The sequence below is a fragment of the Parambassis ranga genome, chromosome 24, assembly GCF_900634625.1.
Source record: "Parambassis ranga chromosome 24, fParRan2.1, whole genome shotgun sequence".
In the NCBI taxonomy this organism is placed as follows: Eukaryota; Metazoa; Chordata; class Actinopteri; family Ambassidae; genus Parambassis; species Parambassis ranga.
In genome coordinates this window covers 11,951,829-11,967,294 of record NC_041043.1, presented here as the reverse complement: position 1 = coordinate 11,967,294, position 15,466 = coordinate 11,951,829, and the positions used below count along the sequence as shown (strand labels likewise).

At 41.8% G+C, this 15,466-nt stretch overlaps 1 protein-coding gene across 1 annotated transcript in view; it reads left to right on the top strand.

Annotated features, from left to right (window-relative positions):
• Nucleotides 1-15,466, top strand: part of nbas (NBAS subunit of NRZ tethering complex) — a 130,764-nt gene that overhangs the window by 75,716 nt on the left and 39,582 nt on the right. The window contains exons 42-46 of the mRNA XM_028397428.1: nucleotides 434-657; nucleotides 769-879; nucleotides 6,659-6,909; nucleotides 10,780-11,120; nucleotides 12,769-12,993. Coding sequence (XP_028253229.1) covers nucleotides 434-657; nucleotides 769-879; nucleotides 6,659-6,909; nucleotides 10,780-11,120; nucleotides 12,769-12,993 — 1,152 coding nt within the window. The remainder of the gene's footprint in view (nucleotides 1-433; nucleotides 658-768; nucleotides 880-6,658; nucleotides 6,910-10,779; nucleotides 11,121-12,768; nucleotides 12,994-15,466) is intronic.

The following is a 15,466-nucleotide window of genomic DNA, read 5'->3' as shown; positions in this document are numbered from 1 at the left end:
TTAGTTTGTCACGGCAAAGCAGTTGAAGACCTGTGAAGTTTTAGATACCATGCAGCGCAGCGTGTTTGAAGCTCAGTGTGTGACACAGTTTAATGATAAGCCTTAAGAGCAGTTTGCATTCTGTCAGATATGACTCAAACATTAAAGTATACCAGAGGTAAGAAATATATTTAAAAAAAAATTATGCTTAAAAAAAGATGGATGGATGGATGGATTTGCACAGCCTGGTCTAGGAAGATCCTGTAGTTGTTAAAAGTGGATTTTGTGTTGAGTATAGACTCTGCAGCTTTGGAAAAAAAAGTAAAGTTGGACAAATACTTGTTTGCAAACCCTTTATGAACTTTCTACGTTTCTGCATAAATATGATCCAAAACATCAGCCGACTGGATGATGCAGGAAAGCTTTTCATGTGCAAACATTCTCATTTCCACAGGCTGACCCTAAAGAGCTGATTCGATTGGTCACACAGCACGTGTCCTCATACTCGGACTGGCCGGAGGAGCTGCAGAAGATGATCAGCCAGCTGCACGTGTACAATGAGCGTCTGACCGACTTCACTCAGGCACAAGTGTTGCAGGGACTGGGCCGCGGCGTGGACGTGCAGCGCTTCAGCTCAGACGCCGACTACAAGAAGGAGACCATCCTCGGTCTCACTGAGTAAGTCTGTATTTGTGGATTTGTCTTGATTTATCTGTTTTGAACCATTTTTCTGTATGTGAGTGGAAGATGTTGTTTTAATGAGTTTGTTTTGTGTCTGCTGTTCTTTAGGACCCTGGATGATGGCGTGTACAAAATTGCCCTTTCTCTGGCTAAGCGGTACAGTGTTCCTCTGTGGGAGGTCTACATGACTCACCTTGAGTTCCTCTTTACAGATAGCGGGTACGTGCACACACACACACACACACACACACACACACACCCACTAGAAGAGGCCCTCACATAAGCTGAAGCTAAATTATGTGACTGTTTGAGCACAATAGTGAAGTAACTGATTAATCTATTCAGCCTAGAAGTGCCCTGTGTCTTGTGTCAGCTGGTTTCCTCGGTGAGGATGGGCTGGTTTAAGAAGAGTTATATTAAAACTTACTTTAACAAGCAGTGTTGTTTCCCAGCCCACCTACACAAAAAGCACCCACGGAGTGAATCAGTTGTGTCATGAATGAGCGCGTCTGTGTTTTGGAGAGCGGGAGGACGTGTTTCCATAATTTATTTGCTCTCTGACTTCATAGCTGCGTATCTGACTAGCTCTGCACCTTTCCTTGTTTTTAAAAAATGCCTTTTCAGCAGAGTTGTGACGTGTGTATGAGTGTAAGCGTGTGTGTGTATGTGCACACACATGTGTGTGTGCATTTATATGATAAATATCCCCCGTCACATTCGGATATAGGCGAATGGTTTATGGACTCCACTTAACGATAAATTACAACCTATATGTTTCTCATACCCTCCCACAGCCGCCGTGTGTGTGTTTCCACTAAAATCTCAAGATCATGACAGATGTATGAAGAATATTCACACTATAATCTTGACTAGAAGCATCTGCAATATATGTATTGATTTAACGGATGGATGGATGCAGGGGATGATATAAATAGAGCAGACGAGGGGAAATTTAAAGGGAACGACGTATACAGACAGAAGCACCGACTGGAATTCAGGCTTTATTGATCCCTGTTGGGAAATAAATTGTATGCATTTCACATATGCTACCTGTTAAGTATCAGCAGTCAGCTACAGTTGCAGTGTCCAGCTCTGTAGTCAGATTTTAGGTTAACCCCATAAGTCCCCGCACAACACCAGCATCCTCTGAGTCAACACAACATTAGTGCTGGATTATCACCTTCACTGAAGGGAAAGATGCCATAAAATGTTTGATTTTATTTATTTGTTGGAAGCTCAGAGCTTATTATTATTATGTTTTTTATCAGAAGAACCTCACAGATTTTACTGATTAGGGGGATTACTGTGCTGTAATTTGACACAAAATGTGAATTCTATGCAAATTCACCAACAGCATAAATATTCAAACATCCCCAGTTATTCGTATGATGAATATAATGTGAATATAGTATAATGAAATATAATTTAATGAAATGTTCATAGTTGAAAATAATAAAGAGACCTTCAAAGGGCTTTGTGTTAAAAACCAATTTTAAGGGATTTTAAAGCCACTCCAGAACTTCTCTGCCCTTACCTTAGGCCTTTTAGATCCTAAGATCCTAAGTTTTGAAACTAATGGCTGAAGCGAGATCATTCGCTTTTGATGACAGATCCAAAGCTGTTAACACAAAATCTAATGACACAACACAACTTGGTTAGTGCATGTTTTCAATAGTTCTTTGTGATCTGTGGATGTTATTTGTCAGGTCTCTGCACCAGAGGTAGCTGATACCAAAGGATAATCCGATTAGATTTCCATATCAGACTCTACAGCAACTTGATTTAAGGAGACATTGGAACTTAGGACCAGTTTTTTGCTCTTTTTGGTCTGGAACTGAACAGGTTAAAGGCAACAAGAAAAGTCCTCCTAATGCAATACACTGTGAGTTCCAAAGCCTCTAACAATAAGTGCTTTTAAACTCAATAGCTGACCCAGGAGAGAGGCTCTCATAAGTAAAGAGCAAAAAGTCCTGTCATCCTTTTAAAGTTTCTGTCCATCTGTGGCTATTTGAGGAATAAAGCTTGGTGATTTTATATTAGAGGTTTATCACACACAGGCTTATCTCTTTAGCTATCAAAATTCTATAGTCGCCCACATTTTGACGGCTTTAGGAAAATAGCATGTGGTTATATGGTTAGTGTGACTCTTGAAGTACAAGAGTAGTGTTCTTAAACTGGACAGAGAGAAAGGTTGTTAGGGTGAGAAATACCTGCAGAATCGGTGAGAGGGAGGAAGTGCGTGTGTGTAGATAGATGGAGCAAGAGGAGATGGATGATAGAGCCAGAGTGTCCCTGAGACAGTCCTATTAACACAGAATAAACGCTTTAGAAGAATCAATGCACTGCTAAGCACCGCCATCGTCAGCTGTTCTCCGTCAGTAAGTAGGAGCTTTGTAGATGTTGGAGCCTTTAGGGACACAAATTTGAACCACTTTTATTGACATTTTAATGACAGCAATTAAACCTAGCTAAATGACTTGTCCAAAAATGGTGCTTAGAAACTGATTTATTGTTTAAAAAATATTCAGATACACACATGTGTTTTCATTGTTTGCACTTAGAAAAGTAGTTGATGATTAAATGACACTAACAAACATTGCTTGACATCTCAGGACTCCACGTGTCAGTCCCTTCATGCTGCCAACAATTGCTCACTGCTACAAAATCACTGTTTACCCATGATGATGAGAAATAAATAGGTTTTCTTGTGGCACCTTCCTTCTAATCTGCTAATTCCAAGCCAAGACGTGTTTTGCTTTGAGCCTAATGAGGAATCCTCAGAGACAGAGAGGAGGCCAGTATTCTGTTTCAGCTGTTCCTGTTGCACATCTGGTGACCTCATCTGGCAAATTAAAGTTCAAATTATGTCAAATTATGGGGAAAAATGTCGTCCTAAAGCATTGTGACTGTGTAGTCTTTGACACAGCAAGCTGATTAGAACTTAGCTGATAATGAATAGAAAGCACCTTGAGAATATGCGTTCCTGCAATGCCAGGACTTCAAATTGTTTTATAAAATCCATTCCTCCTTTGCTCTGTTCACACCACTTCTACCTGCCATGGACCTTAAAGCATGCAATGACAAAATATTGTTAACTGGATTAAAAAAACCTCTTATAGTGCCTTACGGTAATACTTTTATTTTAACAAAATACTAAAATTATGTTGCTACAAAGTGCAGTAATGTCTACAAAAGTAGACTTGTGGTGAGGAAGAAGACATCATCATTTACTACACACATTGCTGTATTGTAGTTTGATGATGCTTGTAATAATTAAAAAAAAACATTTGTAGCATCTAGGAGTGTGTGTGTGGATCATGCAGCTGCTACAATACATCTGCAATTGTTTGCTATCTAGAGGTTGTCCTCTCTGCAAGGTTTGAGCCTGGAGCGTGACCATAGGCGTTCCTCCTGCAGTCTTAAGGGGGAGACCCTGAGGAACTGGACCAAACAGAGGTTATGCACAACTGTATAACCTTTGTTTGGTTCTGGTATGGTTTGACAAGTACTGTAACAGAATACCTGACTGAATCTGGTTCATTTCCTTATTTACTGTGTGGTAACATCAGAATCAAAATGAGATTTAAGTTGTGAATGTAGGTTTCTGTGAGTTTTGATAGTGGTAATTTTGGTGCACAGTGTACTGTAGTGTCTGAATCAGGGGAGGAGCAGGAAGAAGGTTTTTGCTTGTCTTTTTAGGATAAAATGTGCCACATTGCACTGTAGACCTCCCACATTATTGTAATAGTTTTGAATAAGCCTCTTCCCCTGAAACAAAATACACATAAAACAATGTTTAGCTATGTAATCTCAGCTTCGTGCAGCTGAGGCTAGAGTACAGGTGCAGGGATTTAATAGAAGGAAAGGAAGTAAGAGAGATCCATGCTCGACCATTTACTGTCAAGCAGTCAATCAACATGATTGACAAATGACCACTATAGAGGAGAAAAGTAGCTCTGCCAGGAGCTTAATCTTCTTCCTCTCGTGTTGCACTGAAGCCTCAAGATGCCATAGCTTCTCACTGTCCCATCTAGTGGTACAGTCTGGTATTACAGCATGATACAGCCTGATAACAGCAGGTTGGAATGCCTCTGCCACACGTGTGTGCAGATGGTGTGTGACAAATTGATCAATACATCTTAGATAGAAACAAATAATGTGTTTTGTTTTTTGTGCCATTGACCTGTACATAACTCCTCAACACCAAAGCACAACCCCCCTGCTGGACTGTAATTTGTTAACAAATTAGCAGCACAGATTACAAAAACATGAAATACAGCTTGCACGAATTCCTTCAACAATGACATGCTTAATAATCATCAGCACTCTGCCAAACGGCCCCCTGGAGTTTAATTCTGTCTGATTACGACTCCAATTAAATATGCCTTCCAATTTAAGAATATTAGCAGGCTTGCTGGTTTTATGTCGGACATGATGGGTGAGACAACAAACAGACTATGGTAATGTAAGATGGGGGGGAGGGGGAAGACCCGAGGGACGGCAGGGAGGAAGAGCATCTGAGAATGAGGAGAACACCCCGTCAGGATGAATCAAGTTCTGTGCTCTAGCTGGCTTTTGAAACAAACAAGCGATGATGGTAATGACAAGCTTCTGATACTGGAGCCACATGAACAAAACAAGGATAGAGTGGGGAATTGTGTCATGTATGAGAGGACTAACACAGAGTGAGCAGGCGCAGCTAAGCCACTAAAGTAGATGAGTGGTAATAGAGTCATCACAGACACAGATCCTGATGGAGAAAGAAGATGAGGGTTGTTTCCAACTTGAGCAAAGAGAGACACAAAATTCCTTTTGTCACTTCAAAGTAAAGCAGGACAAAGCCTGGCATGTAAACTGGGCACTGCCAGTCACAGCTAGTGTATATATATATTTCAGCCTGTGTGCATCTGCCAAAGATAACTCCCTTCAAACACTCCTACCTGGACAGTTGCTGTTGTTTTGCTTGCTGTTATTCTCCTGCCATAGTGCTTTCAGTCACTAAATACTGAAACATCCCTCTTTGATAGCAGGCTGCCTGCGTGTGAGACAAGAGGAAGAGTGAATAAGTGAGTCTTCACTTTGAGTTAGTTGTTGAGTTGACTTCTGCCTTATTAGAGCCCCCCTATTGTGAGGATGATTAGTGTTATTTACATTATTGAGCTTATTGTCAGCGGCACTGCTGCCGCTCTATATTTTTTTTCCATTAGCGAAAGCCTCCCAGCTAGCTGTGATGGAGAGCCCAGAGGAAACATTGTCCTCTTTGATGTTGTCCCGTTCTGACAGATAAACAGACTTCCTCTCACACGAACACACTCCCAGACAGCCTCAGATTGCTCTGAGCCCCTCGCTGACTACCAGCAACAAGCTTCACTTTGCCTTTGCCTTTTCCGTTCTTTGTATCTCTCCTTGTTTATCTTTAGTTCGTGGTGCTCTAAGATATTTTTTCCCTCGTCTCCCCTCTCTCTGGTGTTTTCCTTGTGTTCTTTACATTCTTACTCTCCTTCCTTCAGACCACCTGCTACTATTCACTTCTAGTCCTGTTTAAAAACATGTACAGTAAAGTCTGTTCAATATGTTTAAAAACTGTTTTTTTTTGCTCTGCTTTTGCCACCTCATGCCTGCTGCCTCCATTTACTTTTCCTCTTTTTGTCCTTTCATCCTCTCTCACTGTTGTGCTTTTTTATGTCAAAACTGATCAAGTCCCTCATCATTTGTTGTTGTGAGGGACTGCATCTTTGGTGATAAGCGGATTGTTATGCTGCGTTTGCACCGCGGTTTCTCAGAAATAATTTTGCAACCAAATATTCTCCAGTGTTGGTTGTTGTCCTGCTTTGATTGTTCTGTTGATGAAGGCTCTTTTTTTCTCTTTTAGTAACAAATAGCTTCTGCTGCTTATGTGGAAAACTCATTTTTTGATGCCACAGTGTGCACATCCTGTGCAGTGATGGATACTTTCTGCAGCAGATGTTTTCAGCTCTTGTCCCTTTTCTCTTTCCAGTCTTTCCACCAAGGATATTGAAACCCGGAGCGAGTCCCTTGGCCTTTTTGAGACTTTGAAGTGCAACCCTCAAGCCTTTCACAGCCACATGACCAAATATGTTCTTCCCACTGTGGAAGGCACCGACCTGGGTCGACTGCTGTACTACTACACCTTGCTGGACGCTGCAGGCTGTGAGCCGTACGTCACCACCACCATCAAGCCAGACACTCATGTCAAACTGCTCAAGAAGCTTCGAGCTGTTGCTAACGGTGAGGGGTCCTATCTTTATTTCTTTGTTTACATATTTTTGCGCAATTTTGCAAAACTATTTAAGAGGTTGTAGGTATTTAAAGGGTTAATCCACCTCTGATATTGGCAGAAAATCAACCTCAAACCTTTAATGTCAGGAAATCAAGTCTGGTATTGAGGACTTGAACTTAATCCCCCTTGACATGACTGATGACTCACATAGAGATACTGACATTCTTTCTGGCAGACAGGTGACCTTTGAGTTTGAGTCTTTAAAAACACAACAGCTGAAGGTTTAAATTAAACCAAAAAAGTTGCTAATACTTCACTTTTTTGTGTTGAAGACATCTTCACAACTTGAAGTATTGGTTTTCCTGTATGACTTTAAATCAGTGTGGAGGAGTTTTGATGCATTCCTCTTCAACGTTGCTTTAGCTCATTGCTCTCAGGTTTTTGTGCATTCTCTCATGCATAGTCCTCTAAACGTTCACCAAAGCATTTCAGTTGGGTTGAGGTCTGGATTTGGACTAGACCATTCCAAAATGATTCCTTTTGTTTCTTTAGCCATTCTGATGTAGATTTGCTGCTGTGCTTTGGATCATTGTCCTGTTGCATGATCCAATTTTGACCCAGCTTAAACTGTCCGACAGATGGCCTCACACTGGCCTTCAGAATTCTCTGGTGTACAAAGGAGTGCACGGTCCACTCATGTCCCACAAGTGCTGTGGTTTGTTCAGATGCAGTTTTGTGAACCTCCACCTTTTCAGACAGAGGAGGCTTTCTGCTGACACCCTTTCCAAGCAAACTGTACTTGTTCAGTCTTCTAACATTCCAACATAACATTAACAGAGGGTGTACTGACTTTTAAACTATTTTGGTCTCTTCTTTTTGATTTTTCTCTGCTTTTATTTCAGCTCCTTAACACTTTCTAACAGACAAAGCTGCTCACATTAAACACATTTGTAGTTTAAGAAAAACTACAACAAAGCTTGAGTGACAGTGTCGCAGCGCGTCCTGTGCAAGGACATCATGACCAGGTTGCAGCATGTCAACGGGTCAGCGCTTCGGGCCAGAGGACTCAAACTTTGTCGTGTACGACTGAAGGTGGTGTCACTTCTCGCTGAAGTTCAGTAAAGGTCAGCTGGGTGTCAGCTGTGTTTTCATGCCTCACTTCCTCCTTCTGCTCCTGATAGCACACACAGCTTTTACCGGTGACACATGTCTCTGTTTAACACACAAGCACAAATCACATACACACACCTTTGAGACATCATGACATCATGGAAAACGGCAAAAATGTATTTATTTTAAGCTCACGCTGCCACTGCGACAATATAGCTTCACTCACAATGATAAGAAGAAAGTGACTGTTGGCTAAACTTGACTTTTAACTGATGAGTTAAAATATTTCTACAGTAAGGCATAGTGTCTAAACAAACAAGAGGGTAAAGGCAACATGGCAATAATTGTCTCAGCACATTATGTTTTTCAGATTTCTACACAGCATCAACCTGGGGCTGTGTGCTGGTAAATAATGTGGATAGACACGTAACACTGTCAGTTGCTTTTTCATCTCTAAGTTAGCTTAGCGCTTATTCAATGGGATAATATTCTGTGACCCATCCCCTGTAACAAGGCAGTGTTTGTGCATTTAAATTACTACAGTATCTTCATCATTGTGGCTTTAAAGGAATTTAGTTTTAATTTATTCTACAGAGTTGTGTTTTTGGTTTTGGAGACAAAACCACCACCCTGCTGAGCTGTGGTTCTCATTTTCACTGCGTCATGCATGTGGTCGGTGGTACATTTATATTTCCGGTTTGTTTAAAGGAGGGATTTAATTGCACACCTGCAGCACCATGAACACTAACAGGCACATTAACACACACATACGCTGTACATACATACACACTCACTAATTCTGTGCTCGTGCAGATCTTCTTAACTTCTTGACTCTTTTTCTGCGGTGTGTGTCTCTCACTCACTGACACAGGTACACAAATACACACACTGTTTAAATATAATCCACAGGCTCACACTTCCTGTAGCGAAATTGACACCCAGGCTGTTGCAGTGTCTCCAGGGCCACTAACAAACACTATCAGACTCAGACACACACACACACACTCACACACACTCAAAATGACTCATTTGCAATCCTGAATAGACCCACACAGACAAACACATCCAGATGTACTTACAGAGGCTTTCAGACAGTTAAGAGACAGGTGGTGTGTGTCCAATATTCGTCACAATTTCAGACACAGTACCAGGTGACTGTTAGGAGTGGGCTCTCCTGAGGAAGGGGATGAGATGCTGCTTGCAGAGGCAGGAAGAGGAGTGGGTGGGGCAGGGGAGAGAGAGTACATGTGTAAGTGCATGTAACTCGTATCTGCGGTTTAAGTGTCCGTCTGGGCCTGTCTGAAAGTATTGTGTGTGTTTGTGTATGTGTGTGTGCACACTCCATCTGAAGAGTGTGTGATTGTGTGAGGTAAACCGAGCGGCGTTGACAGAGCCCTCCCCACAGGCAGAGCGGTGTTAAATATTTAAGGCCCAGACAGGCCGTGGTGTTGCCACAGTAATGCGTCTGTCTGATAGCGCTAGAGACCGGGAGCACATACACACACACACTGCAGTGGTAGATATGATGCACACAGACAGTTCCACAGTCAAACTGAACACGGTTGCATGCAGACAGACAGCACCACTCTTGCACGCGGGTCTCATGCAATCTTTGTTGTTCACATCAACCTTTTACTCTCTCCTGGGCATTTCTCTTTACACGTTTCTGCCATAAAATGGAATATTGAACATCCTCTGCATACAAAATTCCTGAGCAGCATGTTTTTACACATGTCATAATACAGCAACAGAGCATTCACTGCATACCTACATATCGAATGCATCTTGCAATGTAATTACATAAAATAAATTAACAATGACATAGAGAAATACATACATTGTTAGAAATCGGAAATCAGAAGTACTTTATTAATCCCAGGTGGAAATTGCTTACATTCCAGATGCTCCATGCATGATCAGAAATAATAACAGGTTAGAGGTAAGGTAAAATAGTAAGTAAATAAAATAAAATCAGAATTCTAACTATCTATTTCGTAAGTTAATGATCAGTTCTTAAACATGTTGTGTGTTGAGCTCTCAGTGTCCAGTGTTTAGTCCCTACTAAAAGTGGTCCAACGGCGTAGTGATGCACATAAAGGATACAGCACAAGCATTGATAACTTTGCATGAATTCTGTACACCAACCGTGTGCAGGAGAGTACACAAAATCACAACTAGTAAACAATGGTGACTGTTACTAACTGCAGCTTAAGTAATAAGACATATTATCTCTCTTTGCTCATATACTACCTTATTTTTTTCATTATGCTTCAATGTGCCAGGAAACACAGTGAGTTTCAGCCTGCTGTGTATGAGGCAGAGGTGCAGATGCACAGGGTGTTTGGCCATGCTAACTACCATCCACCTCTGAAAACATGTGGTTGGCATGTTTTCAGCATCAGAACTGGAACATGAAGGTGGAAGACGGTGGCCTGATCAAAAGGACTGTTCATTTATTTTATCTTCTTTGATGACTGGATGAGTGTGCATTGAAAGCAGAATGCTCTTTTGATACCTTGATGTCTGAGTCAGAGCATTTGGTTAACATGGCTTAACTTAAAAGCTGGTTTAATGTGCACCTTTGTTAAGCAGAAAGTATGGAATGTATGAGACAGTGTCACATTGAACAAAGCCATCACCACCACTAGATATGGATACAATGCAAACCACAGTAGGTGGAGCCTTGTTTAAGCTTAAACAGCTGTGGGATTGTTACTTTTAGGTCACAAAGGTATTATTATATGTTAATATGTCTGTGATGTTTGCAGGGTTGGACTACCGGAAGTTGACTGATGAATCCTTGGATCCACTGGCCACTCTTCAGCCAGTTCTGACTAGTCAGAATGTGCTGTCCATCTCCAAACTTGCCAATCGGTTGCCTTTACCCGGCGGTTCGGGGAGAACTGTCTCCTCCAGTGCAGTTCATGCAGTGTGGCTGCAGAAGCTTTTCTGGAAAGGAGACCCCCAGCTGTTGAAGAGACCCCCACAGAGCGACCAAGACTACCTCCATGCCTACGACACCTGCGCCAAATACCTGGAGCGGCTGGTCCCAGCTGACGCCGTCCACTTCCTGGATAGCATCACCTTCACTCCTGATGCAGCCAATAATGTAAGGCTGAAAACAAAACAAAAAACACCAAGCCATGTTTTTCATGTGAGAAGAGCCAGACAGAAACGAGGAAGTAGTATGACACAGCACAGAGTGAAAGAGCCTCTATATTCTATTACTGTCTCAGACAGAGAACTGGTGGGAGTTGGGCAGACCGACAGACAATTTGTAATTGCAGCACAGAAGGTAGTTGGTTCCAGGCAGCCACCCAGGCAGGATTCATATTGTGTAAAAGGAAGGATTGTGGGGATTTTCAGTCACTACATCAAACTGTCATATTCCTCACTCTGTACTTTTCATCGTCTAGCCGGCCTACCCTAATGCCTCTGGCTCAATTTTGGAAAACGTCAAAAGCCCCTTTCCTAATTTCAGATATATTATTCTGTTCACATCCACACTATGTAGCCTCAAAGCACATACCAGTCATGATTTATAAAAGAAATTATGAAATTTCACCAGAAATGTCAGCCACGTAATTACAGCACGATGAAAAATTGTCCTGCAGTCGACTTAAAGTGCCTCAGTGCACCTTATCAATAGTAACCCACTGTTCCTTTTTTCCGTCCTGGCACCCAGCCAACACTCCTCTCCAGACCTTCCCTTTTTTTTGTCTTGTGCGCCCCCCCCTCTCTTTCCTGGCAATTTCAAGTGAGCTAATTGATCCCTCTCTACTTCAGAGCCAATTAAACTCCAATTCCCAGCAGGCACCATTTCCCCTCTGTGGTCTTTAACATGCAGATTACCTCTTAGTAACACACTGCTTTCCCTTCTCCTCTCACCATCCTCTTCTTCCCCATTTTTTTTTCAATCCTTTTAAACCCTCAAAGAGAAAACCATAGCCCTCTTCACTGTTAGGAATGCATCTGACCTTTCAGTCCCCCATTTACCCCCTGCAACGGATTGATCCATTTCCTACAAGGCCAACAGGGGAGGTAGAAGACTGGGACTTATCATATTCCAAGCTAAACAGATATGTTTTGAAGGAATACACCCTACAGTTCTGAAGTATTGATCTTAGAACCTCTATAGTGAAGGTGCCCTTCAACCTATTTTCACATATTGTCCAAGGTTGTGATCAGCCTTGTCTATGAATACCCTGGTCTGGTTCTATAGGGTCCACACAGAAAGCCATGCATATTGCATAGATGCACTGGATCAACCTGTCCTGTCTTGGTAGAGAAAAGGTCTGACAGCCTGAGTGAAGACATCTAGCAAATGCGCAATAAAGCACCTGTGGCATATACTGGGAGGGTGAAGTGAGATGATTTTTTAGGTCCAGTGGAGAATGTGGATGTTGGGCTTGTCAGCGCCTGTATTCTTTCATGCAAGAGAGTAAAACCTCCTGTGGCCAAAGGGCTTCTCCTCTCCCTGTGAATGCTTAACCTGCTCTCACTGAATAAAATCAATTACTGCAAGGCTGGCAGCTATGATCTTCCTCACTTACACACACACACTCCTCGTACACATATACCACTCAAGTCCTGTGATATTTTAATGCAGATCATTTCGGTTATACCTTCTCTCTTCAATATGTTAAATGAATCCATATAAGCTGTGCACCTCTCTCTCTACTTTTAATATGACCACAACCTCCCTCCCCTTAATTTTCTTTCCTTCTCCTCCCACCTTTTCCACTCTGTGTGTCCAGCTGAGCGTCCAGACAAGGTTGGAGATGATAAAGCGAGCCACTAAAGTCCTGCGCCAGCTGGGTGAGAAGAGCAGGAAGAGAGGTGGTGACGGTTGCGCGGAGCAAGAAGGGACGGACCCAGCAGGGATGACTTTTGATGAGGCCCTGACACACCTGCAGCAATCACAGGCCCACCTGGACACCCTGAGTCATGCCTTCATTCAGTCACTCAGAGACAGCCAGCAGGTAGACGCCATCTGCCAGACACTTCACACATTTGTTATATTTTATTATATAAATGTGATTATTTGAAGCCAGACAGTGAGTTTTCTTCATTGATTCATAGTCTCTAAAACTTAGAAACTGTATTTTAAAATAAATCCGGTTGTTTTTTTGTAGAAATTTGTAATCACCTATTTAAAAAATGGTGATTAAGATAAAATGCTAACTTGCTGACTACACCCGGGAGGATTTTTTATTGTCAGTTTTGCAGTAACATGGTCAAATTCATGTCTTATTGCAACTGATTATTTGTGCAAAAAAAAAAAAATCTGTGTGCCACCTGTCAATAGGATCATTTTTCTGCTTCTGATCAGAGCCTCCATGCAATAGCCAATAAGAGCGAGCAGCCCAGGAAGCGGCACCAACTGGATGTTACATGCTTTCGCAGCTCACGAACAATGTAGCAATTAAAACACACATAACACATAGGGCTGAATTGAATATGATAAAAGACCAACTCGTGAAATTATTGTAACACTCAAGTGTCTTTTACGGTTTTACTGTCTAGTGTGCAGTCAGCCTTAGATATCTTAGCTGTTATTTTATAAACAAGTTTTTTTTTCAGAACAAAGATTGCTCCTTTACAGAAACAGGCCACTTAAAAGAGAAGAATGCTCTCTCTTTGATTGAAGCTAATTATTTCGTTACCTTGAAGGTAGGGTAGGAGATTTGGAAAACTCAGTGAGAGTCAGCCAGATTTCCAAAGTAAACACATGCCCCTTTCTCTCGAAGCTCACCCCGAAGCCACGCCTCCCAATCACATGGACGCACATTACCTGAAGACGAGCTGTGGTCTGTGACTTCGGCCATCATGCACGTACCTCTCTGGTGCGCGCACAGCAGGAAGAGAGTGACAACCAGCCAATACTCCACACAGGGTTGTCCCGGAGGATTGGCTGATGTTTTTAGCGTTTTATAGCTTCCACAGATGATTCATATTCTTCGTTTTAATGCGAAACTGCCTAATTGGTTGCTATTGGATTGTAAAGAGAAGTTATACTAATTTAACAGAAAGTGCATCAGAATGAAATCTCCTACCCTACCTTTAAAATAAATGAAGTGAACCACATACATCCACATGGGACACATTTAATTTGTTGTTAGTTAACAGGCGAGTTGACCAAACATCTCCAGCATGATTTACTCACTCGTTCTCCCCCGTTGTGACAAATGTACACACTAGATCACTCTCACTTTTTATTCCCTTGTTGGTTCATGAGGTCACCTTTAGTTAGCCATACAGATGGTGTCTGCATATACTTTGATTTTCAGTGGTTGTGTTTATGTGTGTGTGTGTTGTGTATTTTTTGGGACGGTTCTGCTCCGCTAAGCTCTTCTCAGCCTCACAGGGACCAGTCAAGGGTATATTAATGTAAATCTATTGGCTGCTGTTTGAAATGAGCCCAGCCGTATGGACGTGTATACCGTCCACCATGCTGTATCTCATTAAGCAAAGTCACACTGACTTACCCCGCTGTCACCTCGCTGTGGCTCTGTGTATACACAAAATGAATGTGGGGATAGAGACAGAGGGGGACATTATGATTGGTCAAGCTGAGCGTTGCTATGCGACCATGCAATGGCCATAAAAGCTGTCATATCTGACCTGCACATTGTACTATTCAATAATATTTAGCCCTATTTTATCTGCGTTAAAAAGCAGAGAAGATGATATGAGCAGAGCTTCAGAGCCAGAGGTGCACACACACACAAAAAAAAACAAAACACCATACCCTTCCTCTATGTACCGTCCCTTCTTCTGCTGGAGGAAGCAATTGTATCCTTGGAGTTAGATAACAAAAAGGATATAAGAACCAGGAAAGGGCAGATAGGTAGAGGAAGATAGAATGAGCTCAGGAGGCTGTGTTTGGCTATACTGTAGTCATTTATCAAGTGTACGTGACCAGCTGTTGGGAATAATGGTGGATGGTGGAGGAATCTACCACATGTGACCTGACCTGTGATGAGGAGAGCAAAAATTACATACTGTAGATATACTGCAGAGTACAATGGTAATGGGTTTTTGAAATGATGGGCTAGTGTCCAGAAGCAGTAAAAAGTAATGAGAGTAAAAATAATGAGGACGTAGCTGTGGACAAAGTATATCATTCCTAAGTAGCAGAGCAAATCCTTTTTAATGTTCCTTTTGATATGGCTAATCTAGTAACATATGGCTATGAAAATCATGATAATTAGACTTAAGAGTAGCATGCATTATTAACATAATTAAGACAAATCCATTTTTATGCTTTTTGTTCTTTCATCATCCATTGATTTTTAAGTGTGAGGGTGTTCCAGATTATTATTGTCCAAAACTTTTTTCAGTTCTTCAAGATGCATCCAGGCTAGTTGGTTGATACTTGACACTATACTGCTTAGTATCGATGCTTAAGCAAGCTACTCTCAGTTAAACCAGTTGCCCTGCTGAAAGCCCTGC